General features: G+C 35.4%; 1 protein-coding gene across 3 annotated transcripts in view; it reads left to right on the forward strand.

Annotated features, from left to right (window-relative positions):
* SLC9B1 (solute carrier family 9 member B1) overlaps positions 1-25,803 on the forward strand; it is a 66,546-nt gene that overhangs the window by 39,311 nt on the left and 1,432 nt on the right. For all 3 annotated transcript variants that reach the window (XM_059171868.1, XM_059171859.1, XM_059171850.1), the window contains 6 exons: positions 470-597; positions 14,651-14,826; positions 19,273-19,379; positions 20,500-20,649; positions 24,548-24,656; positions 25,108-25,244. In XM_059171868.1, coding sequence (XP_059027851.1) covers positions 470-597; positions 14,651-14,826; positions 19,273-19,379; positions 20,500-20,649; positions 24,548-24,656; positions 25,108-25,244 — 807 coding nt within the window. The remainder of the gene's footprint in view (positions 1-469; positions 598-14,650; positions 14,827-19,272; positions 19,380-20,499; positions 20,650-24,547; positions 24,657-25,107; positions 25,245-25,803) is intronic.

Raw genomic sequence — 25,803 nt, forward strand, 5'->3', positions numbered from 1 at the left:
TAGAAAAATAGAACCAATGAAAAAATTCTAAATTTCTCCCTTTTAGTAAGTTATGCTGTCTTTAAGTGATGTTCTCTTTTGGCACATTGGTATTTTCTATTATAATTATTAAATTACTCAAACAAGTCATTTCTAAAAGTTAACTGATGGAAATAAACATAGGTTACTTTCATTATATTATTTACAAGGAAGATTAAGGAAGGTAGAAATAGTTATTTAATTACAGACAAATTGATCTTTTAAAATAGTTTAGATACAAAAATGTTTTACAAAATGTGAAATAGTTTATAATCCAATGGACCTACAAAATGAGCTGCATTAGCATTTCAAGCCCAGTGGGACAATCTGGAAGTCTTAACTTAGTAAAAGCTAATTACTCAAAAAAGACTATATATTTCAGAATTTACTTAAATAATTTCCTTGTTGGCCATTATAAGTTTGTCTAAATGTGATTATTTTTATATTTCAGGCTTTGAAGCATTTGAAGAGAGTTTGTTTAAGGTTGGCTATTGGTCCTTGCCTCATGGAGGCATGTTCGACTGCTGTTATTTCCCACTTCATTATGAAATTTCCCTGGGAATGGGGATTTCTGTTGGGGTAACTTTTTTTCATTTCCTCTACAAAAATATCCAGTTAAGGATGCTCGGTTTAAAATTATTGAAAATAATAAAATTATTGAAATAATCAGAATATTATATAGACAAATTTCTCATTAAAATTCTTTTCACAGTGGTAGAAAACCTTGAAAGTTCAATTGATTAGAAGCAGAGCCGTGTTCTAAATCTATCATATCCTTAACAAACTTGCATAGTCCCTTAATGTTTAGGGCAAGATAATTCACTTGATCAATTTATTCCTTCTCTCCTATTATAATCTATTTCTACTTTTTAACCCATCCAATGGCCTTTTCCTTATATGTTGTATATATATATTATATATACACATGAGAAAGATACAAAAATGTTTTACAAAATGTGAAATAGTTTAGATATATAGTATAGATATAGATATTATAACAAAAAAAAAACCTCTTTCCTATATCTAGTGTCCCATGTATTTTTACCCACTATCCATTTCCCTTCATGTTCCACTTCCTCAGAGTAATAGTCTATAATCACTCTCTCTAGATCCTGAACTTTTCATTCTTCAATGCACTTACCTTTTGCCTCTACTTATCCATTGGAAAATATAGTAAAGTTCACCCATTACATACTTACTGCCAAATGCAATGGATTCTTTAAAGTTAATTTTTTTTTTTAAAAGATTTATTTATTTATTTATTTGACAGAGAGAAATCACAAGTAGATGGAGAGGCAGGCAGAGAGAGAGAGAGAGGGAAGCAGGCTCCCCGCTGAGCAGAGAGCCCGACGCGGGACTGGATCCCAGGACCCTGAGATCACGACCCGAGCCGAAGGCAGCGGCTCAACCCACTGAGCCACCCAGGCGTCCCTAAAGTTAATTTTTATTATAAAAGTAATACCCAAGTACATTTTACTTTTAAAAAATTAGAACTTTACAGACAAAAGTAAAATGCCTTTTAACCATGTCTTCAAATCCTAGTGCCCATACCCCTACCCAAGGTAACAACTTTTATAAGTTTTATGTTATCATTCTAGACCTATAAAATTAACATTCCATATCATTTATATGAAAATACATAAAACAGGGGCACCTGGGTGGCTCAGTGGGTTAAAGCCTCTACCTTCGGCTCAGGTCATGATCCTAGAGTCCTGGGATCGAGTCCCACATCGGGCTTTTTGTTCAGCAGGGAGCCCGCTTTCTCCTCTCTCTCTGCCTGCTTCTTTGCCTACTTGTGATCTCCGTCTGCCAAATAAATAAATAAAATCTTAAAAAAAAAAAAAGAAAGAAAATACATAAAACAGTCCTGTTATCCAGGGATATATGTACTATGTACATATATATCATATAAATTTTATCAAAGAACGTATCACTTTCTTTGCAATTTTCTCAACAGTATTCTTGAGATTATACACATTTAAAAATGTAGTTCATGGGCGCCTGGGTGGCTCAGTGGGTTAAGCTGCTGCCTTCGGCTCAGGTCATGATCTCAGGGTCCTGGGATCGAGTCCCGCATCAGGCTCCCTGCTCGGTGGGGGGGCCTGCTTCCCTTCCTTTCTCTCTGCCTGCCTCTCTGCCTACTTGTGATCTCTCTCTGTCAAATAAATAAATAAAAGCTTTAAAAAAAATGTAGTTCATTTGTTTAATTGTTGTATAGTGTTACATTGTATGATAAGACCAGATTTTATTTACCCTGTTATAACAAATACATTTTATTTGTCTCATTTTGCACAAATATGAGTTTTTCTAGAATAGTTACCTAGGTTCTGTGCATTTTCAGTTTTGATGGATACTATCCAAATGCCTTCAGCTCATACTAGTTTGCCCCATCACCAGCAGGGAATGAAAATAACTTTTATTCTTTCACATCCTTGCAAATTTTTGATATTGCCGAACTTTTATGATTTCTTCTAATCTGGTGAATGAAAAATGATATTTCATTGTTGTTTTAATGTGCATTTATGTGTTTATTAATGACCTTGAGTATTTTTATGATGAAAAAACTGTATTTAGATTTAGCCAGCTGAACTCAGTTTAGATGATCCCAATTTTGTTGGCAACACCCAAAGCATCATAGTCAGGGGCCAGTAGAACATATGCCTTCTTCTCTCCATCAGGTCATCAAGGTGTTGACCTGGGCCATATCAATGTCCTAGAGCTTTTTCACAGCCTGTTTCATCTGGTGCTTATTGGTCTTGACATCCACAATGAACAAGCGTGTTGTTGTCTTGTTTTCTTCATGGCTGACTCAGTAGTCAGGGGGAACCTGATGATGGCATAGTGATCAAGCTAGTTTCTCCTGGGGGTGCTCTCTGGAGGATATTTGGGCTGCCTTCGGAGACACAGAGTCTTGGGTCGTTGGAACGTAAGTAACATGTGGATCTTCTTTTGTGTGTATGTGTGTGACTGTAGATGCCTTTTGGCACCGCTTTCTTGGCCTTTTGAAGCCTTTGCTTTGGCTTTGGCTTTCGGAGGGGCAGGGGCTTCCTTCTTCGCTTTCGCCGCCTTCGCCGCCATCTTCCTAAAAGGGATTGCCCGAGTATTTTTATACTAGCCTCTTCATACCCTTTTTCTATATTTCTGTTGAGTTATTCTTTTCTTTCTTACTATTTCAATGTTTTGTTACAAGTATTCCAAATACCTTGTCCTAATACACCACTAGATATTCATCTTTGCTTACGGTGACTTTCTATCTAAAAAATATATTTATATTTAAAAAATATATTTAGGGGCACCCAGGGGTGCCTGGGTGGCTCAGTGGGTTAAAGCCTCTGCCTTCGGCTCAGGTTATGGTCCCAGGGTCCTGAAATCAAGCCCCACATCGGGCTCACTGCTCAGCAGGAAGTTTGCTTCCCTTCTTCTCTCTCTGCCTGCCTCTCTGCCTACTTGTGATCTCTGTCAAATAAATAAATAAAATCTTTTTTTAAAAAGAGTATTTTATTATTTCCAACATATTGAAGAGCAAATTACATAAAACCATTCCTTGATTTTGAAAATCAAAAAGAAAAATGAGGGCATGGGGAAACATAACTGCTTTTGCTATACCAAAGGGTTTTATTAATGTAATCAAATTTATCAATATTTCTTTTTCTGTTTAATGCCTTTTCATGTGTCATTCAAAAGGTCCTTTTTAACCTCTAATCACAAATTTATTTATATTTTATTCACATTACTTTTAAATTAATTTTTAAAAATTCTTTTAAAATAGCTAGAGTGGGGCACCTGGGTGGCTCAGTGGGTTAAGCCTCTGCCTTTGGCTCAGGTCATGATCTCAGGGTCCTGGAATCAAGCCCCACATTGGGCTCTCCACTCAGCGGAGAGCCTGCTTCCCTTCCTCTCTCTCTCTGCCTGCCTCTCTGCCTACTTGTGATCTCTGTCAAATTAGTAAATAAAATTTTTAAATAAATAAACAATAAAATAAAATAAAATAGCTGGAGTTTATTACATATGAGGAACTAGCTACATTCATTTCCACGTGAATAGGTAGTTGTCTCAACACCATTTATAGAAAACTTTTTTCTTGACCCCATTGATTTGAAATGTTGATTTTATCATGTAACAAATCCCATAGATTTGTTTTTATACTTTGTGTTCTATTTTCTTGCAATCTCTTTTGTCTATTTCTATGTCAGTATTCTAAGGTTTTTGCTATTTTGCCTCTACAAAAACAGTATCCTCTTTTTTACACACACACACACACACACACACACACACACACACACACAACGTCTTCATTATCCATTCATCTGTTGATGGACATCTGGACTGCTTGCACTTCGTTTTGGACATATTTTATTGCTATGTCTTCAAGTTCATTGATCTTTTCTTCTGCAGTGTTCAACCTTCTCTCACTCCTATCCAGTAAATTTTTAAAAATTCAGATACTGCTTTTTTTGGTCATAAGCCATCATACATTTCTTTCCAACTTTATTGAGATATAATTCACATATAACATTTTGTAAGTTTAAGACATACAATGTGTTGAATTGATACACTTATATATTGCAAAATAATTACCAACATAACATTAGTTAATGCCTCCATCTTGTCACATAATTTACCTTTGTGTGTGTGTGTGGTGAGAACATTTAAGACCATCTCCCTTAGCAACTTTCAAGTATATAATACAGTACCATTAACTATAATCACCATGCTTCACATTAGATCTCTGAAACTTATTCATCTTGTAATTGGAAGTTTATTCTCTACTAACCGACATTTCCCTATTTCTCCCACCCCCCAGACTCTAGTAACCACCGTTTTACTCTGTTTCTATGAGTTCATCTTTTTTAGATTCTACACATAAGTGAGATCATACAGTATTTGTCTTTCTCTATTTCACTTAGCATAATGCCCTCAAGGTCCATTCATGTTGTTGCAAATGACAGTATTTCTTTCTTTCTCATGGCTGAATATTCCATAGTGTATTCCATACATACATACACACACACCACAGTTTCTTTATCTACTCAGCCATTGGCAGAAACTTAGGTTGTTTCCATCAGATACTGCCATTTTTTATTTCCTAAAGTTCTCTTGGTTCTTTATTCTGTGTTCCACTTTTTTCTCCATTATGTTCATGTTTTCCTTTAGATGCTTAAGGAACATATTTATATGTAACATATTTATAACAGCTATATTAACATTGATTTATCATTTCCCTCATCACTCTCATTTGTGGATCTGTGTTCTATTAACTGATTTTTCCCCCCAGTTATAGGTTACATTATCCACCCCTTCATATGTCTAGTGGTGAGATGCTGGATTTTGAAAGTTTTACATGTTGGGTTTTTTGGGTTTTTTTCTTTTAAAGATTTTATTTATTTATTTGAGAGAGAGGAGGAGACGGGAGAAGGTCAGAGGGAGAAGCAGACTCCCCACGGAGCTGGGAGCCCAATGAGAGGGACTCAATCCCAGGAATTCAGGAGCGTGATCTGAGCCAAAGGCAGTGGCTTAACCAACTGAGCTACCCAGGCACCCATGGTGGTTATTTTTCTTTAGAATTACACTTTGTCCCAGAGGGCAGTTTTAAATTATGTGTGAATTCGTTGATGCTTTCAAGTCTCATTTTTAAGATCTTTGGGGGATTATCTAGAGTAGCCTCACTATAGGGCTAATTTAGTTTCCTTCTACGGTGTGGCCCTTCTGAGTTTCTACTGAATACCTTATGTGCTTGACAAGGTATCTCCACTCTAGTTGGTGGGACCCCAGAGGTTTTCCCAGCCTTGTGTGAGCTCTGGAAATTATTTATCCTGCTACTTCAGTGATCTTTCTTTAGGTGTTGTACTTGCCCAGATTTCTGGGGTTTTACTCTATGCCCTTCCTCACTGGTATTCAACCAAAGACACAGAGAGTCCTTCATGCAAATTTCTGGAACTTTTGTCTTTCCCGCCCTCAGGTATTCTGCTCTGAAAATTTTAACTGCCTTGGCTTTCCCAGACTCTTTCTTCTCAACTCAGAAAGTTTGTTGGGCTTTGTTTAGTTTTCCTCTACCACACCCTTGAACTTGCTCCCAAGCAGAAAACCTGGCTCAGTTGGTGGTAGAGCATGTGACTCTTGATCTTAGTGTTGTGAGTTCAAGCCCCATGCTGGGCATAGAGATTACTTTTTTTAAAAAGTAAGAAAGAAAATTTTTAGAAAGAAAGAAAGAGAGAAAGAAGGAAGGAAGGGGGAAGAGAGGGAGGAGAGGGGAAAGAGAGAAAGAAAGGAAGGAAGAAATAAAAGGGAGAGGGAGAAAGGAAGGAAGAAAAAGGACAGGAGAGAAGAGAAGAAAGAGCAGGCAAGAAGGAAGGCAGGAAGGGAGGAAGGAAAGTGTCCAAAATTATTTTCCTTAAACTTTTAAAAACTGTTCTGTTTTCCTTCATCTCCTTGCTATTGAAAAGTCTGATGTCAATCTAATTGTTATTCTTTTGTAGGTGATCCTCTGTCTGGACTTTTCTTTGATTTTCCAAAATATTACTGTAAATTATTTAAATATGGATTGTTCCATTGTCTGTGTGACCCTTTATTTAGATTTAAGGTCTTTTGTTTTTGTTTTTGTTTTTAAACAACTTTGTCTTTTTTCTTTTTAAGATTTTATTTATTTATTTGACAGACAGAGATCACAAGTAGGCAGAGAGGCAGGCAGAGAGAGAGGAAGCAGGCTCCCTGCTAAGCAGAGAGCCCAATTCAGGACTCGATCCCAGGACTCTGGGATCAAGACCTGAGCGAAAGGCAGAGGCTTTAACCCACTGAGCCACCCAGGTGCCCCAATCTTTTGTTTTTAATTAAAGGAAATTTACTTTCATTATTTTTTTGAGTATACCATCTTCTCTAATTTAATATATTTATCTTTCTGGAACTCTTTTTTTTTAAGATTTATTTATTTATTTTAGAGAGAGAGTCATCAAGTAGGGGAAGGGGCAGAGGGAGAGAAAATCCTAAAGTAGACTCCCCACTGAGCATGGGGTCCTATGCAGCTCAATCCTAGGCCACTGAGATCATGACCTGAGCTGAAAATCTGCTATTTAACTGGCTGAGTCACCCAGGCCCCCCTCTGGCACTCTTAACATCTAAATAATGAAACATCTACTGCTATTCTGTTTTTTTAAGATTTTATTTTTAAGTAATTTCTACGTCCAACATATTTTTATTAAAGTATAACTCACATACAAAGTAGTGTAAAGATATGAATGTACAGTTCCTTGAATGATTAAAAGATGAATATTCATTTAACCATCACCCAGATAGGACCCCAGAAGTGTCCTTATGCTCTCTCCTAATCATTTCTCTCCCTCCTCTCCACAGATAACCACTATACTAACTTCTAACACTATAATTTAGTTTGCATTTTATGAAATCATATAGTATATATTCTTTTGTGTGTAGCTCTTAAACTCAACATTATATTTGAGATTCACCTATGTTATTATGTGAACAGAGTTCACTTTCCTTTTCACATAGTATATCATTATATAAATATACTAGTTTGTGCCTTCTATTGCCAGTGGGAATTTGCATTGTTCCTAGTTGGGAGTTGTTATTACCAATGCTCTTACAAACATTCTTGTAAATAACTCTTGGTCCACAGTTTTCTATAGGTGCATAACTAGGAGCTGAGTTGTTGGTTCACAGGGTAGCTATATGTTTAAAAGTTTGGATTATGTCAAATTATTTTTCAGAATTCCTAATTTACATTTCCACCAGTAGTATATAAGAGTTCCTATTATTCCAATTCCTGCCAACACTTGGAATCATCAGTCTTTTTAATCTGAACCACTCATATGCTGTGATATCTCATTGGGATTTTATTTCTATTAACCTGATTTATAATAAAGCTAAAGAGTGCCTGCTATGTTTCTTTCCCATATTTCTAATGGGCTTTTTGTTATTGTTGTTTTTTTCTGATTTATTGGTAGGAGTTCTTTTTTTTTTTTAATTTATTTATCAGAGAGAGAGAGGGAGCGAGCACAGGCAGACAGAATGGCAGGCAGAGGCAGAGGGAGAAGCAGGCTCTCTGCTGAGCAAGGAGCCTGATGTGGGACTCGATCCCAGGACGCTAGGATCATGACCTGAGCCAAAGGCAGCTGCTTAACCAACTGAGCCACCCAGGCATCCCTGGTAGGAGTTCTTAACACATTCTGGATATTGGTCCTTTGTTAAATGCATTGCAAATATATTTTTCCATTTATCAACTACCATTTTCACTCCATTAGTGGCAGAAATTTTTCATTTTTAATGTAGTTCAGTCTTTCATTCTTTTTCTTCATTATTGGCATTTTCTGTTTAAGAAGTCATTCCCTATCCAAAGTCATAAATATATTCTCTATGTTGTTTTCTAGCAATTTTACTGTTTTAACTTTCACATTTAAATCCATAATCCATAAATCCATAATCTACCTTAAAGAGAGAAAGGGGGAAGCAGGCTCCCTGCTGAGCAGAGAGCCAATGTGGGGCTCGATCCTGACCCACGCTGAAGGCATAGGCTTAACCCACTGAGCCACCCAGGCACCCCTGACTGGTACATTTCTAATATTGAGTTATTCAACTCAAACCCATGGTGTGCCCCTCCATTTATTTAGGTATTCTCTAATTTTTCTTAATCAAGAGGTTTTTATTTCTTACATAGAGTTCCTGTGTACATTTAATTAGATTTATTCCTAGGCATTTGATAGTTTTATTGCAATTATAAATAGTACTTATATATTATGTTTTTATTATTTGTCGCTGGTATTTAGAAATATTATTTAATTATTTTCTAAAAATTGCTTTTGTCTCCAGCAACCTTGTTGGGCTCATTAATTCAAATTTATCTGTGGGTTGCTTTGGTTTTTCTGCATGTACAGCTATATCATCTGTGGGTAATGACAGCTTTACTTTCTTTCCAATAAGTATACCATCTATTTTTCTTTCTTTGTGGCACTGATTAGGCCCTTAAATATAATAATGTTAATTAGAAGTGGTGATAGTAGGCATCTTTGTCTTGACTCTGTATTTGTCATGGTTTTTGTAGCTGCCCTTAATTAAATTAAGGAAATTTACCTCAATTCTTAGTTTGCTACATTTTCATTAAAAATTGGTGTAGAGGGGCACCTGGGTGGCTCAGTCAGTTAAATGTCTGCCTTCAGCTCGGGTCATGGTCTCAGGGTCCTGGGATCGAGCACCACATTGGGCTCTCAGCAGAGAGTTTGCTTCTCCATCTCCCTCTGCCTGCTGCTTTGCTTATTTGTGCTATCTCTCTGTCAAATAAATAAATAAAATCTTTTTTTTAAAATGGGTGTAAAATTTATCAAGTAATTGTTTTGCTTCTATTGAGATAGTGTGAACTTTCTCCTTTATTATAGTGACTCATGTTGATTAATTTTCTAATGTAAACCAAATTTTCATTTATGAAATGGATTCAGTTTATTTACCAAACTTATAATTTTCAACTTCTTTGTACCATTTTGTCTTAGATGTATATTTCACTAACAGAGCTAACGTTTTAAAATTCAGTCAAAGAGGCTCTTTCTTAACAGGTCCATCCAGCCCATTCCTTGTAGGTGAATTTTGACTTAACCTTGACTTAACCTTATTTTGCTTTTCAAAATATTCATGTGAATTTCATGTGAATTCATGTGATTCATGTGAATTTCATTCTTTTTTCACTTTTCCTACCTTTGTTGAATTAACAGTATTTTCTTTGTTCCACTTTTGTTTATTCCTTTAATATTTAGAAATTAGAAATTCATTCTTCTAGTAATTTCCTATAATTTTGGGAAAAACATACTTAAATTTATAACATTTTTTCACTATCCTTCACTCCCTCATATATTCTCCCACCAGTTGATATAATCTATAATTTTACTCCAAAATTATTTTTAAGTTTTCTTTACAATGAACACTTCTATAGATTTAGCAATTAATTTCACTGCTCATCATTATCTCTTGTGATGATAATCATAATAGTTATAGTAGTAGCATACATATATATAGTGCTTACCATGTGTCAGGTACTTTGTAAAGTACTTGATAATTAATTTATTTAATCCTCACAAAGACCTATAAAGTTGATACTATTATTATTATTCCCACTTTTTTGCATATAAACAAAGAAAAGAGATATTACATGGTTTTCCTAACATCAGACAACTAAATAGATACATCAAGAATTTTGGCTATGGCTAGAGACTTTATTCTTAACATCTACATTATGCTGCCTCTGCCCTTGTATTTTTTTTTTAAGATTTTATTTATTTATTTGACAGAGAGAGAAATCACAAGTAGCCAGAGAGGCAGGCAGAGAGAGAGAGAGAGGGAAGCAGGCTCCCTGCTGAGCAGAGAGCCCGATGCAGGACTCAATCCCAGGACCCTGGGATCATGACCTGAGCCAAAGGCAGCGGCTTAACCCACTGAGCCACCCAGGTGCCCCTGCCCTTGTATTTTTTTTAAAACTCCTTTCTTTTGTACTAAACATTCTTCCTGATAAGTTGATCTTCTAGTTCTTTTAAAACTGATAAGTGAATAAGAAACTGCATCCTTGAGGGTCTGAACATAACTTTGTGACTCTGTATTGAATTTTAGATTCAAAATTCTTTTCCCTCAATATTTTAAGGATATCAGTGTCATCTCTTTGCATTAGTTTTGCCCATAAAGAATCTCCTATCAAACTAATTTTTCATTCCTTTTCTAGGTAGACTAATACAATCTTTTCTCTCTCCCCCTCTCTTTGGAAGCTGGGTTTTCCAAATTTTTACAATTAAAAATTTCATGCTATACAACGTATGTTCCTTGGACAGCAACATTAGTATCACTTAAAAGTTAGAAATGCAGAATCGTGGACCCCATCCCAGACTTTTTGAAACAGAATCTGCATTTTAATGAGATTCTCGTGTAAATAATTTTCATATTAATATTTGATTAGAGCAGCCTCAAGTCTTTTTATTTAGTGAACATTTTCAAACATGTACAAGAGTAGAGAGAATAATAACAAAATAACAAGCACCAAATATCCTTAATTTAAAGTTAATAGTCCCTAATGAATCCTAAAGTAAATTACACACAGGATGGCATTTCATCCCTATACCCTAGAGGATGCATTTCTAAAAGGAACAGCATTTTTCTTACTAAATTAACAACAATTCCTTAATATCGTTAGGCAAATTTTTTTAAAATTTGTTCTACTCAGTATCTGGTGTAATGTTTCAATCAGAGGATTGTGTATCTTTTTCCAGGTCTTGATTATATATTTTACCTCTCGGAGGTAAGAATTTTCTTCTATTATGTCCTTCAAGGTAATAGTTTTCTTCTATTATGTCCTTCTGTAATTCTCTTCTCCATACCTATTAAGTTTTCCTTATACTTTCTATGTGTTTACCTTTTTTACGTTCTATGTGTTTTACCTTTCAGTATGTTCAGTACACACTGAAAAATTTTCTCTGCACAGTTTTCTAGCTTATTAAATCACTCTTCAGCTATGTTTGTATTTTTTTTAATTTGGGAAATTCATTGTTAATTTCTAGGAACTATCATTAAACTTTTATGGATAGATGTAGTGTACTTTCATGATTCAGAGGATATTTACAGTTATTCTGAAGTCATTTTGGTGGCTTTCTTCCTATTATATCTCTTTTCTCGGTATAAATTCCTTCCCCTTAATGAACATGTACCTCGAAGTGATAGATTTCCCTAAATATTTTGCAATACTTTTAATTCCCATTAACTTGTGATCACTTTAGCTACTGGCTTTTGTCCTCTCTCAGGGAATAGTCCAATCATGTTACCAAGCAAGGTATCTTAGAAGCTCAGGCTGAGATTAAGCTTCTTATGCAAGTAATGTATTGAGTGAGGTCTCCATAGAAACCTCTGAGTGAAGGAAGCTGGATACATTCTGGAGAAAATCAGTGGTTCCCAAACTTTACTATGTATTAAAATCACCTGGGGAGCTTTCGCAAATCCCAACAATCAGAAGAGTAATATCGGCAAGATGGCATAATAGGAAGCCCCAGGCTCTCCTTCTGGCACAATACTGACTTAAAAACATAAGAACCAGATTATCTTTGTGAGAACTCCAGAACCCACTTGAGAAGTTATAGTATCCCATCCAAGTGCAAGGCCAGGAGACACATTGGAGCAGTTAGAATAGTTCATTGCATTTACCCACTATGCCTCATCCCCTCCCTGCACAGCAAGGTGTAACCAGGAGAAAACTCCCAACTCCTGGCTTCTCTATCAGGAGGGAAAGAAAAAAGCTGGAGCATGTGTCCTACAATTTGGTTTTTTGACCCAAGGGACTGGTTTCTGTCTCACCTGACTCAGAATGCTAGCAGAAAAAAGAGTGGAACACTTTGGATATCTGAGGCCCATTGAGAACAGAAGACCTCAAAGAAATATTTGCAACATCCATTATTTGCAATAGCCAAGAAGTGGAAGCAGCCCACACTGACAGATTAATGGATGAAGAAAATGTGGTATATACATAGAATGGAATATTATTCACCTATAAGAAAGAAAGAAAGAAAGGGAAGGAAGGAAGAAAGAAAAAAAGAAAGAATCCTATTACATTCTCCAACATAGATGAATCTTGAGGACATTATGCTGGGATAAATAAGCCAGGACAAATACTGTATGATTTCACTGATATATCTAAAGTGGTCAAAATCATAGTAATAGAAAGTAGAATGTTGCTAGGGTCTTGAGTGAGGAAGGGAGAAAGGGGGGTTGTTTGATGGATATAGAGTTTTAGCTTTGTAAGACAAAAAGTTCTAGAGATCTGTTATACAACAATGTGAATATAGTTAACACTACTGAACTGTGCACTTAAAAATGGTTAAGAGGATAAATTTTATACTATGTATTCCTTACCACAATTTTTTAAAAATTATTTAAAATCCTAGTATTCAGGTCAAATTCCATTTTAAATCAGATCAATATGTCTTAGAATGGGAGTCAGACATTAGTATTTTGAAAGGTCTCCAAGTACAAGGTAGTCAGCCTCTAAGATCACTCCAAGCGATCCCTGCTTTCTGATATCTATACCTTTGTGTAATACCCTCTTCTTGAATATGTGCTGGACTTACTGACTTGCTTCTAATGAACAGAATACAACAGAAATTATAGAATTTCATGACACCTACTATGCCATGAGAAGACCATGGCTTCTATTTTGCATGTTCTGTCTTGCATTTTCTTTGATTACTTATCTTGGGAGAACCCAGCTGCCATATTATGAGTAGCCCCGTTGAGAAACCCCCAGAGCAAAATACTGAAAGCCTGCTAACAGTCATGTGAGTAAAGCAGATCTTCTACCTCTTGTGAGAGACCTTGATTCAGAGGCATACAGCTAAGTCACACCCAGATTCCTGACCCACAAAAATTGTGTGATAATAAGTGCGTGTTGTTTTAAGCTACAAAATTTGGGAATAATTTGTTAAGCACCTACGGATAAATAATGTACGAGATGATTCCAACGTGCCGTAAAGGTCAGAAACAATCGAACTAGGCAAATAAGTATTTTTAGAGAATTCTAGGCTCTTCTTGAGTCCACAGGGAAATTTTGAGAGAAAACTATAACAGACTGTACAGCCAAAGAAGCAAAGGTACTAAACTATCAGACCCTCTATATCAGTCAGTAATTCACAGAAGCTGTCTGGAAGAAGGAGGAGTAGGAGGAAAACCTCCTTAGCAACCTCAAGTAAGCTCTTCTTAGCAGGACAATATTGCTAAAAAGCTGCAGGTGTCGGAGATTAGGAGCCAACAAGTAGGGGATGTGTGCACTGGCCTGCTAAATGTGTTCTGGTTGGGCACCAAGAACATCTCTACACAAGGTATATACTTCAACCTTTATAAAGTGAATGTGGAAGTGATGAGGTAAGGTACTGAATGAGATATACCAACAAAGGACATCCTGAGTGGGAATGTCCTCATTCCTCATGGGTGTCATCATCCATCCCAGGAATTTTCTCAGTTGTCTTTGCAACTTTGGTGCCTACACTCATTGTTCCTTCTTTGGGACAGACATCTGTTCCTTACTGACTTGTTCAAGAGTTAGAAATGGGGTGGAGAGTACATTTGTCTGGCCATTCTTACAGTGGTACCCCAAATAGTCACCCGTTGGATTTCCTCAGATTTCTTCTGCTCACAGCATCTGCCATTTCTGTATTTGGAGCATTTTTAGAAGTATACCATATTTTTTGTAGCAGTGTTTACTCACACACACTTGATTTATGATTTCCTTCTTCAATCTTAAAATCTTATCTTCCTGGGATATACTTGGTTTCTTACCCATTGAGGTGTCTCCTTTTTTTTTTTTTTTCCTAATTAGGTTATGAGTTTTCATATTATTTTTATATCTTCATCTCAAAGGACTTAGGGATGAAGCAAGAGGCAGTTTGTGCCCAAACCAACATCTTGAATGAAATCTTTATAAACTTTTAGCCAGCAGTAAAAAATGTGTGGAAAATTTTACCACCATTAAATGACATTGACTCAGCATTTTTACTTTTGAAGTTATAGTAAATCTGTAAAGGTTAATGTATTTGTTGTAAGGTTTAATATAAAACACTACTTTGCTGAAAGAATGTTTTAAAATTGGTTTTCAAAATCTTTTTCATAGTTTTGTAGTAGGTGCTGTCTCTCCTGCTGTGGTTGTCCCTTCCATGCTCCTTTTGCAAGAAAATGGATATGGCATTAAGAAAGGCATCCCAACATTACTAATGGCTGCTAGCAGTTTAGATGACATCATAGCAATCACTGGATTCAATACATGCTTGAGCATCGTCTTCTCCTCAGGTAAACAAAAAACAGCAACTGCCATCTTATTCACAGCTTTTTCTGGTTCTTTAAACAAGGTTTCTGGCTTTGCTTCTTTATTAACATGTATTTTTACATGTAACATCTTTTTATTCTTCACAAAAAGCTCATTCTAGAGCAGGGAAGAGAAAGTGGATTAAGAAACTACTATTTAACACACATGGTTTTATTTTCATAACCATATATTGTAATTAATCTGATAACCCATATTATTACCTGGTTTTTTCATTCATGTTGCTTTATCACAGTTTTCAATAGAAAATTTTAAGTAACAATATTACTAGTACTGCTATTTGATATATGTTTCTAAAATATGCCTTTTTGGCCATCATTATAAATAACTGGTTGCTCTGTTACTCAGACAACCTAAATATATAGAGTATGGACAACTGTGTGCCTTTTTGGCAGTGGTGGGACAAGCTCAGCAGCAATTCTGAATCCCAAGATAATATTTGCTCTTGGATGTCCCAAGAAATTGTGAAAGTAAATGTTTCCAAGTTTTTTAATGCTTTAATTATCTGCAGTGTTTGAAATTCTGTCTTCTGTATTATTTAAGCACCAAAATATTTCTTAAGTTGAAAAGTAATATGTCTAAGTTTCTCTTAAGATCAAAAGACATAAATAAGAAGGAAAAAAAAGGAAAAGATAAAAATAAGCCCTGCAACTTACCCTCAGGAATAATAACTGACTCTTTTTTTTTAAGATTTTATTTATTTATTTGACAGACAGAGATCACAAGTAGGCAGAGAGGCAGGCAGAGAGAGAGGAGGAAGCAGGCTCCCTGCCAAGCAGAGAGCCCAATGCAGGGCTTGATTCTAGGACGCTGGGATCATGACCTGAGTCAAAGGCAGTTGCTTAACCAACTAAGCCACCCAGGTGTCCCAAGACATTTTATTTTTAAAAAAAAGTTTTAAGTTTTTCGACTTATGGCCTACCAGGGTGTAAAAACTTGCCAGTTTCTCTTCACCTTCTTCAAAACTCAGTATCATTAGTTTTTTATATCTTTGTTAATTTGATAGGTGAAAGGTGAAGCCTCTTTAAATATTTTTAATGATACTAGTGATATTTTTAAATGTTCACATTTATTGACTATTGGCATCCTAGAATGTTTTATAAATTGTTTTTCTTGAAACCTTTTGCTTATCTTATAGCCATTGTTCATCTTTTGTTCTTTTTTGTTAAGATTCAGCATAAAAATAGGAATGATAACCTTGTTTTAAGTCCTATAGTTTTCTACATTTATAATTTCTCTTTTATCTTTTTTTGCAATTCAGATTTTTCAAATTTTTATTGTCAAATGTGACAATCCTTTCCTTCATTCATCAATAATTCTTTTTAAAAATATTTTTATGTTCCTCTTCCATTGTGTCAACAACTGTGCCAAACACTGAGGATAAACAGTGAACTACAATACTAGCTTTTATAATTGCTTGGTGCTTGCTCCAAGTTCCATAGCTATTTCCAGTCATTTCATAGTCACCCCACAGTATGATATTCATTTTACAGAATAGGAAACTAAGAAACAGGGGTTCAATAACTTGCTAAAAGTCACAGATCCAAAAAGTAGGGAAGCCAAGATGCAATCTGGCATTCTGACCCTAGACCCACATTTTTAAGTGCTATTCTACACTAGTTACCTAGAAAAGAAGACCATATGGTTCATGTTCTCAAGGAATTTGTGTTAAACAAATAATTACAAAATGTGATGAATAGTACATAGTGTAGGGTACTATGGAACATGCTACAGAAGATCAAACCTAATTTGTGAAGGACAGAAAAAGTAAAAAACCGAAAGCAGCTGCATGCTTAGATAATTCTCTTTACTCGTGACCATGTATACAGTCACTTAAAATGTTAAGGACTTTGGGGGCACATAACAGGGTCTGCATTTGACTCAGGTCATGATCCCAGGGTTCTGTTCACTACTCATCAGAGAGAGTCTGTTTCTCCTCTGCCCCTACCCCCTCTCATGCTCTCTCTCTCTCTCAAATAAATATTTTTTTTCTCTCAAATATTATTTTTTTAAATGTTAAGGACTTTTAAGGTTTTATTTTTTTTACATAGATCTTCAGTACATCTATATTTTGGAATATGATAGATACAGAGACCTAATCCTATCTTCTGGATCCGTTGGCCTTTTTATCATTGTATGATGTCCTTCTTTATCTCTTATGACTTACTTGTATTTACTTAAATTCTATGTTGTCTTATATAAGTGTGACCACCCTGCTGCCTTTTGGTGATCATTTGCATGGACTCTCTTTTTCCATCCATAGTTATAAAACTTGAAGTGATAATTTACTTTCACTCACATATAAAAATTCTAATCCTTTACATCTCACCTCTTTCCTTTGTTATCCAGGTCGTCTATCTATTAATACAGTCTTTTTTAGAAATGAAATCTTGCCAATTGCAATGACGTGGATGGAGCTAGAGGGTATTATACTTAGCGAAATAAGTTAATCGGAGAAAGACAACTATCATATGATCTCCCTGATATGAGGAAGTGGAGATGCAACGTGGGGGGTTTGGGAAAAGAATAAATGAAATAAGATGGAATCGGGAGGGAGACAAACCATAAGAGACTCTTAATCTCACAAAAAAAATTGAGGGTTGTGGGGAGGGGGGTAGTGGGGTAGGAGGAGGGTGGTTGGGTTATGGACATTGGGGAGGGTATGTGCTGTGGTGAGTGCTGTGAAGTGTATAAACCTGGTGATTCACAGACCTGTACCCCTGGGGATAAAAATATATTATATGTTTATAAAAAATTTTTTAAAAGATTTTTTAAATACTGTCTTTTTTTTTTTTTTAAGATTTTATTTTTCAGAGTGAGAGAGCACAAGGCAGGTTGAGGGAAAGGGAAACTCCCTGCTGAGCAAGGAGCGCAATGTGGACTCCATCCCAGGAGCCTGGGATCTTAATCTGAGCTGATGGCAGATGCTTAACAAACTGAGCCACCCAGGCATCTCTATTAATACAATCTTATAGTTATTTTTATGTCTCTAGCTTAAATTCTGTAACAGAATTGAAAGTGATTTAGTCACCACCATTACAGTATTACAGGATTCTGAATTCATCTATGTATTTACTTTTACCAAAGATTTATATTTGTGTGCTTTTGTGTTGCTAACATCTTTCTACTTCTACTTGAAGGATATCCTTTAATGTTTCTCATAAGGCAGGTACAGTGGTAATGAACTCCTTCAGTTTTTGTTTATCTGAGTCTTAATTTTTCCTTCACTTTGAAAGTTAATCTTGTAGGATAGTACTCTTCATTGACAGTTATTTTCCTTTCAACACTTTGAATTACCTTCACACCACCTTCTGGTCTGTAAGGTTTCTGCTCTGAAATCCTCTGATAATTTTATAGAAGCTTCCTTGTACATGATGCATCATTTTTCTCTTGCTGCAACTTCTTAATTAGTTTGTGGGGTTCTTTTAAGGCTTTTGGACTGTATCTATTGTTAATTTAATGCCTCTCTGGGGGATCAAGGTTCTGGGGCTTCCCATTCTACCATCTTGCTATTGTCATCCTGCATTTCTATTATTTTTTCATGGAAAAACATTTCTAAAATATATGTATTTACACACTTCATTGAGCTAAAATACCCATAGCATAACAATTTTTTAGTGTGACGTGGGATTTTTAAAATTTTTTACTCTGAACTACAGATACAGGTACATAAAAATATGTTGGAAACTCAATTTACTGCTGACTCAAATATTCCTAGGGTTGACCCTGTAGTAAATCTTTTTTTTTTCTCTTGTTGTTAGATTTTTCTTTGTATGTTTAAGTCATTTGTTCTTTGTCATAACAGGGTATCAGAGAAGGAAACATTACCAGACATGTGCAAGGTGCCAGAGGTGCTCCTTTGTCCAGCGTCTGTCCATTCTTCCACCTCAGCGGGTCTTTAAAGTTGTGTTTATAAGGGAGCACACTGTGGCTTATTATTTCCTTGTTTCCTGGTCTACATTTTCTTTTCTTTTTTTTTTTTTTTTAAGATTTTATTTATTTGACAGATGGAAATCACAAGTAGGCAGAGAGGCAGGCAGAGAGAGAGGAGGAAACAGGCTCCCTGCTGAGCAGAGAGCTCGATGTGGGGCTCGATCCCAGGACCCTGGGATCACGACCCAAGCCGAAGGCAGAGGCTTTAACCCACTGCGCCACTCAGGCGCCCCCTTGGCCTACATTTTCAATGAACATTTCTAACTTGTGTGTATTTATTAAATTATTTGAGGGTACATAATGTATCAAATAGATCTTTATGTTATCAAGTATATGAATATTAAAGGCCCATTTTTGCATATTTGTTCTAGAAGATATATGCTTTTCTCTATGAACCACCTAGACTTGATCTTCTGATATGTTAGGTATGTGAAAATAATTACTCTATGAGATGTGTCCCTTATTGTGTGCCCTTACAGATACTATACTTAATAATGTCCTTGCCTCTTTTCGGGACGTACTTATTGGCATGCTGGCAGGAGCTGTTCTGGGAATGTTTGTTCAGTATTTTCCCAGTGGAGATCAGGTAAATGAAAAGTTAATCTATTTTTTAGAAGTATAGTATTAGACATTTCTTTCAAAAATTGAAATTTCTAGAGGATCCATGAGCTTTTAAATGTAGTATTTAATTCTCTTTCACCAAAATAGCCCATCATGCTACTCTCTGCTTAAAATGGAGCACATTTGTGATTGATGCAGGCCAACGGCCTTGATTGAAGTCTCTGCTTCCTGATTCAACAAATAAGAGTATCAGAAAATGTCCTTAGGGCTCCTGGGTGTTTCAGTTGGTTAAGTGTCTGCCTTTGGCTCCTGTCATGATGGGATCAAGCCCCACATCCAGCTCCCTTGCTCATCAGGGAGTCTGCTTCTCCCTCCCCCACCCCCTGACTGTGTTCCTTCTTTCACTCTCTCTCTCTGTCAAATATATAAATTTTTTAAAATCTTTTAAAAAAATAAGAAATTTTTAAAAAGAAAACTGTACTTAAACCAGAGTACCTTCTCCATTCCACCCCAGCCCTATATTCATTAAATTGCCTCCTGACCACTGGCAATTTTCCCTAATGTTTTGCCACTCAAATTTTCCCCTGAACATTTTTTGGAAAGTAGATTGCCATTTATCTCTGCATATTTTCTGACTTAAATTTACTCCCACTGCCTTTGACTAAGGCAACCTTGTCAACCCTTTCCTCCCCTAAAGGATATGCTATTACTCTTGTATTTCTGTAACTTCCATCTTATCTTTAACAGCTATCTCAGCCAAAGAGATATTCAAAACTTTATTTTTTAACTGGATATGTTATAGGAACTACAATATGTATATGTATATGCTACAGGAACTACAGTTTATACAGTTTACTTTGTTTATATGGGTCTCTTTCCTTCCTTCTTCACTTATAGCTGAGGTACTATACCCATTTTACTAACATTAGTATGAGAGATGTGGCAGAAGATAAAACTTAATAATTGTAGATTTTTTCACTTGGTCTGCTAAAATATTTAGTGAGGAAGAAATAAAAATTTTAGACACTATTTAATATAACATCTAGAGCCATGATACCAAAGAGTGAATAATACATGGTACAAGATATAAATATTGTTTTATATATTAAATGTAAATTAATTTCTAAATATCTATCTAATTCTAGACAAGACGTCCAGTGAAGAGAGCTTTCTTTATTTTGAGTATGTCTCTTACTGCTGTCTTGGGCAGCCAGCGTATTGGTTTACATGCAGCTGGAGGACTATGCACACTAGCATTAACTTTTGTTGCAGGGATGAACTGGTCCACAGAAAAGGTGACTATTTTTAATACACCACTTTTTAAGATAAAATAACCGCACTTTTTTACATCCATAATAGATGTTTAGGAAATCTCTTCATTCTAGTTGGAAGATGTTCCAGAAATTTGTGTCTTCAAGGATGTGTATAAATCAATCGAGGAAATAAGATATTTAGGAAAAGGACCTGGAAATACACTAAAATGCAATCAGAAGTTGAGTTAACAATCAGGCTGCTTTCTTTTTCTCAATTTTTATGCAATGTGATTATAGAACTTTTATTGATTTAATTATTTTATTCATTAAAATAATAGTTATACAGTTAATCCATGAAAATGCTCATAAAAGATTAGAACAATACAAAAAGCCCACATATAGAACAAAATGTAAAAGACTTCTTTTCCCTTACCACTCCCAAATATCAGACCCCCTTCCCAGAATCAATCATCTCTTTAATCAGTTCTCCATTTGTAGACATTTAGATCCTTTCCATTTTTGTTATTACTAATGTGAAGCCATGAACAATCCTGTTCATGTATTTTTTTGCTAATGTGAAAGTGCTTCTGTAAAACAGATTCCTAGATATGTAATTGCTGAATTTAGAAATGGAATGTTTCTATTTTGAGGGGTACTGCAAAATTATCTTTTCAAAGATTTTAAGCATCTGATGGGTAAGAAATGATATAGCATTATTATTCTTCATTTATATTTCTCTGATCAATAGTGCAGTAATCTTCTCTTCATATATTCTTTTTTAACTACCTGTTCATCTTTGCCTGGTTTTTAATTGGTTGATTTGCCTTTTGTTTCTATAGTTTTCCTATATATTAGTGCTACTAATCATTTGTTATGTATATATTGCATATAATTTTTGCTTATTTTTAACTTTGTTTATGATGTCTTTTGTGTTAAAGTAAAATTACTTGTAGTCAGAAGTATTTTTCTTTTTTGTTTTGAATTCTGTATCTTGTTTAAGAAGGATATCATCACCCAAGATTATAAGATTATAACCATAATGTTTTCTATAGTATCACCTAATTCTTTCGTAGTTTTTGTTTGTTTTATTTTTGCATTTAGTTCTTTAATTCATCTGGAATTTATTTTTGTAAATGCTGTGAGATAAGGATATGTATGTGTTCATAAACATGTATACACATACATATAATATATATATATGCATATAAACTGGGTAGTCATTTTTTACTAAATTATTTATGACTAATCCATTATTTATTCAGTGATTTTAAGAGCCTCTTTTAACATGAGCTAAATATATATATATGTATATATATATATATTCATTGCTGGAATCTATTTAATCCTACCTATCTAGTCCTGTGCCAGTACCACTCTATTTTAAATCTGTCATTTTATGTCTCAAAATCTAATATGGAAGATCCCTCTCTTTGTACTTATTTTTAAAGTATTTCTTGACTGTTCCTGCACAAATGCTTTCTTAGATAAATTTTAAAATCAGCTTGAGAATTTCCCAACCCAAAAATTATATTAGTGTTTTGTTTAGTATTCCAATAAAATCACAATTGTTAAAAAAAATTAAATGGTCAGTAATAAATTACAATTAAATAAAATGAAAACTACTAAATTTCACCTGAGACACCTGGGTGTCTCAGTCAGTTAAGTGTCTGCCTTCAGCTTGGGTCATAACCTCGGGATCCTGGAATGGAGCCCTGGGTCTTCAGCCCTGCTCAGCGGGCAGAGGGAGTCTATTCTCCCTCTCCCTCTGTATCCACCACTGCCCCCCTCCCAGCTCATGCTCTCTCTCTCAAAAATGAATAAAGCCTTTATTTAAAAAATTAAAAGAAATAAATGGGATAATGTGCCACCATGAAGAAAGAGTAAGATTGTTTTTTCTTTGTTTTTTTTTTCTTTTTTTTAACTTTACTTTTATAAATTAGAAAACCCAGTCGTAAGGGAAATAATTACAAACGTAGTTTATACCCCAAACAAAGGATATCACAGTTTTATATCTCTTCTTTAAAAAAAGATAAGTCCAGGGCGCCTGGGTGGCTCAGTGGGTTAAAGCCTCTGCCTTCGGCTTAGGTCATGATCCCAGGGTGCTGGGATCGAGGCCCCCATCCGGCTCTCTGCTCAGCGGGGAGCCTGCTTCCTCCTCTCTCTGCCTGCCTCTCCACCCACTTGTGATCTCTGCCTGTCAAACAAATAAAATAAAAAAATAAAATAAGATAAGCCCAGACTGAAACTAAAATCTCTTCATCCATATTCCTTGAGAAGAGCCAGAGTACTGTTACATCAACTGGGGACTTTGTTGTAACCACCTAATCAAGGAAGTAGCATTGGAAGAGGTTCATTCTCAGAAAGGAGAGCCAGGCAGGCAACCAAATTAAGAGTCTATTTATGGTTTTGGTTTGGTTTTAAAGAAAAAATAAAATTGAAGTTTTCAACATGGGTCCTTCAGAAGCAGGCCTAACATTACTGACATTTTTTGCCTGGTAGTTTAGGACATATCAAGATTAACTTTCATGGGATTGGTTTCCAAGACAATTATTAGTGGAGGTCTTCTCAACTCCCTTTTGAGAGCTGAAATGGTTGCATAATATTGAGTATGTGCTCATCAGGCATGATGTAGTTCTAGTTCTGTCTCTGTTCCATTACCTTATAAACAAAAGCTAGAATTGTTATTAAACCATTCAAACATGTCTGGAACTCCGAAGACCTTATTTGTTTACTGACAAAATTACCAAATAATATTTTTATTGATTAGCTTTATAGACTTTTTTTCTGGTTTCAAGAACCATTAATTTTTATTTTACTTCTTTTTTTAAGTTTTTAATTTTAATTCCAGTAAATTAACATGCAGTTGTTATATGTGTATCAGGTGTACAATACTGTGTTTCAGCACTTCCATACACTAGCCAGTTATCATCACAGCAAGTACACTCCTGAATCCCCTTTACCTGTTTCACCCTTCCCCTCACCTACCTCCCGTCTTGGAACCATCAGTTTATTCTCCATCATTAAGAACCTGTTTCTAGGGGAGGGGTGCCTGGGTGGCTCAGTGGGTTAGAGCCTCTGCCTTTGTCTCAGGTCATGATTCCAGGGCCCTGGGATCAAGCCCCACATCAGGCTCTCTGCTCAGCAGGGAGCCTGATTCCTCTTTTCTCTCTCTCTGCCTACTTCCCCACCTACTTGTGATCTCTGTCTGTCAAATAAATAAATAAAACCTTTAAAAAAAATAGAACTTGTTTCTTGGTTTTTCTCTCTCTTTCTGTTTTTTCCCTCTTTCCACATGAGTGAAATCTTATGGTATTTGCCCTTCTTTGATTTATGTCACTTAGCATTATACTTGCTGGCCCCGTCTATATTGTTGCAAATTACAAGATTTCATTCTTTTTTACTGTTGAATATTATTCCTGTGTGTGTGTGTGTGTGTGTGTACACACACATACGACATGTTCTTTATCCGTTCACCAATCAACGGACAGCTGGGCTGCTTCCATGTCTTGACTATTGTAAATAATTCTGCCATAAGCTTTGTAGATTTTTTTAAAATTATTTATTTCTTTATTTGACAGACAGAGATCACAAGTAGGTAGAGGAGGCAGGCAGAGAGAGAGGAGGAAACAGGCTCTCTGCTGAGCAGAGAGCCTGATGCGGGGCTCTATCCCAGGACCCTGGGACCATGACCTGAGCTGAAGGCAGAGGCTTTAACCCACTGAGCCACCCAGGCGCCCCTGTAGATTTTTTTAAACCAAATTCTACTCAAGTGTTTGAATAAAAGAATTAACTTATTCAATTTTTAAGCTTTAACATTTCTTCTACAAATAAAATATCTTAAGTTTATTAAATGTTGAGAGACTTTAATTTCTAAAAAGCAATTATTTTGTGTCACAATAACTAAACACAATAACTAAAAATACATTATTCTTTCCTACAGATTAGAGTCCAAAGAATTATTAAAACTACATGGCATATTTTTCAACCCCTTCTTTTTGGTTTGGTTGGATCAGAAGTATCTGTTGCATCTCTTAAATCAAATGCTATTGGTAAGAATAATTGCAGGCACAAAAAATATGAGCTTTGAAAATATTTAAGCAAACAATGAATAACTTTTTTATTTTGTTTACAATATGTCTTGAATGCTATAAGAACCTTCTTCAGAAACTCATGTTGATACAGTTAATAACATACATTTGCTCTTCTGTTACCTCGTATGCTCTTCGTTACCAAAGCCAGCTCTGAATACCTTCCCTGAGTGATCTGAGGAAATGCAGTTTGAAATTCTTTTCTGACAGAAAATATTACATACCATCAGCAGCTTTTGAATACTTTCGTTTGTAGGGAAAGTTGAAAGTCTATTAGCTCAGAATTAAATAAATATATCTTATCTTTCATGGTTCCTCCACCATAAGATAATCTCTTGCACTTTTTCTAGACATAAAGAACCACTTTTTCCAAATATTTAGTTGTTTATGTTTTTTTTTTTAACTGTTGTAGGCATTTGTGTTGCTACCGTGAGTTTGGCATTATTGATTCGAATTTCTTTTACATTTGTATTGATGTGTTTTGCTGGCTTCAATTTTAAGGAGAAAATATTTATCGCTTTATCGTGGATGCCCAAAGCTACGGTCCAGGTAAGAACGTATTAAGTCATGTTAATAATTTTTAATGTTAATGATTTTTTTAAATTCCAAGTGAAATGTTACCTTAATTACAAAATGTACATTATTAGCCTTACTTTTAAAATATTTGATTGAGCATAACTACTTACTGAAAATAATGTAATCTTTTTCAAAATCTGTTTTAAAAGCAATTCTTCTGAAGTTGAAAAGTGTACCTTTAATGACAAATACTTCCTAAACTTCTGAAACATTTTTTTTCTGTTTTCCCAAAATATAAGAATATATCTGGATACTGGAATGTTTACATTTTGCTGAATATTACAGTGATAAATGTAATGACTTTAAAGTGGAGACACATTCTTTTTTTTTTTTTCTTTTAAAGATTTTATCTATTTATTTGACACAGAGAGAGACAGTGAGAGAGGGAATACAAGAAGGGGGAGTGGGAGAGGAAGCAGCAGGCTTCCCGCCTAGCAGGGAGCCCAGTGCCGGGCTCAATCCCAGGACCCTGGGATCATGATCTGAGCTGAAGGCAGACGCTTAACGACTGAGCCACCCAGATGCCCCGAGA

This window comes from Mustela lutreola, chromosome 1 (genome assembly GCF_030435805.1).
Source record: "Mustela lutreola isolate mMusLut2 chromosome 1, mMusLut2.pri, whole genome shotgun sequence".
Classification (NCBI taxonomy): Eukaryota; Metazoa; Chordata; class Mammalia; order Carnivora; family Mustelidae; genus Mustela; species Mustela lutreola.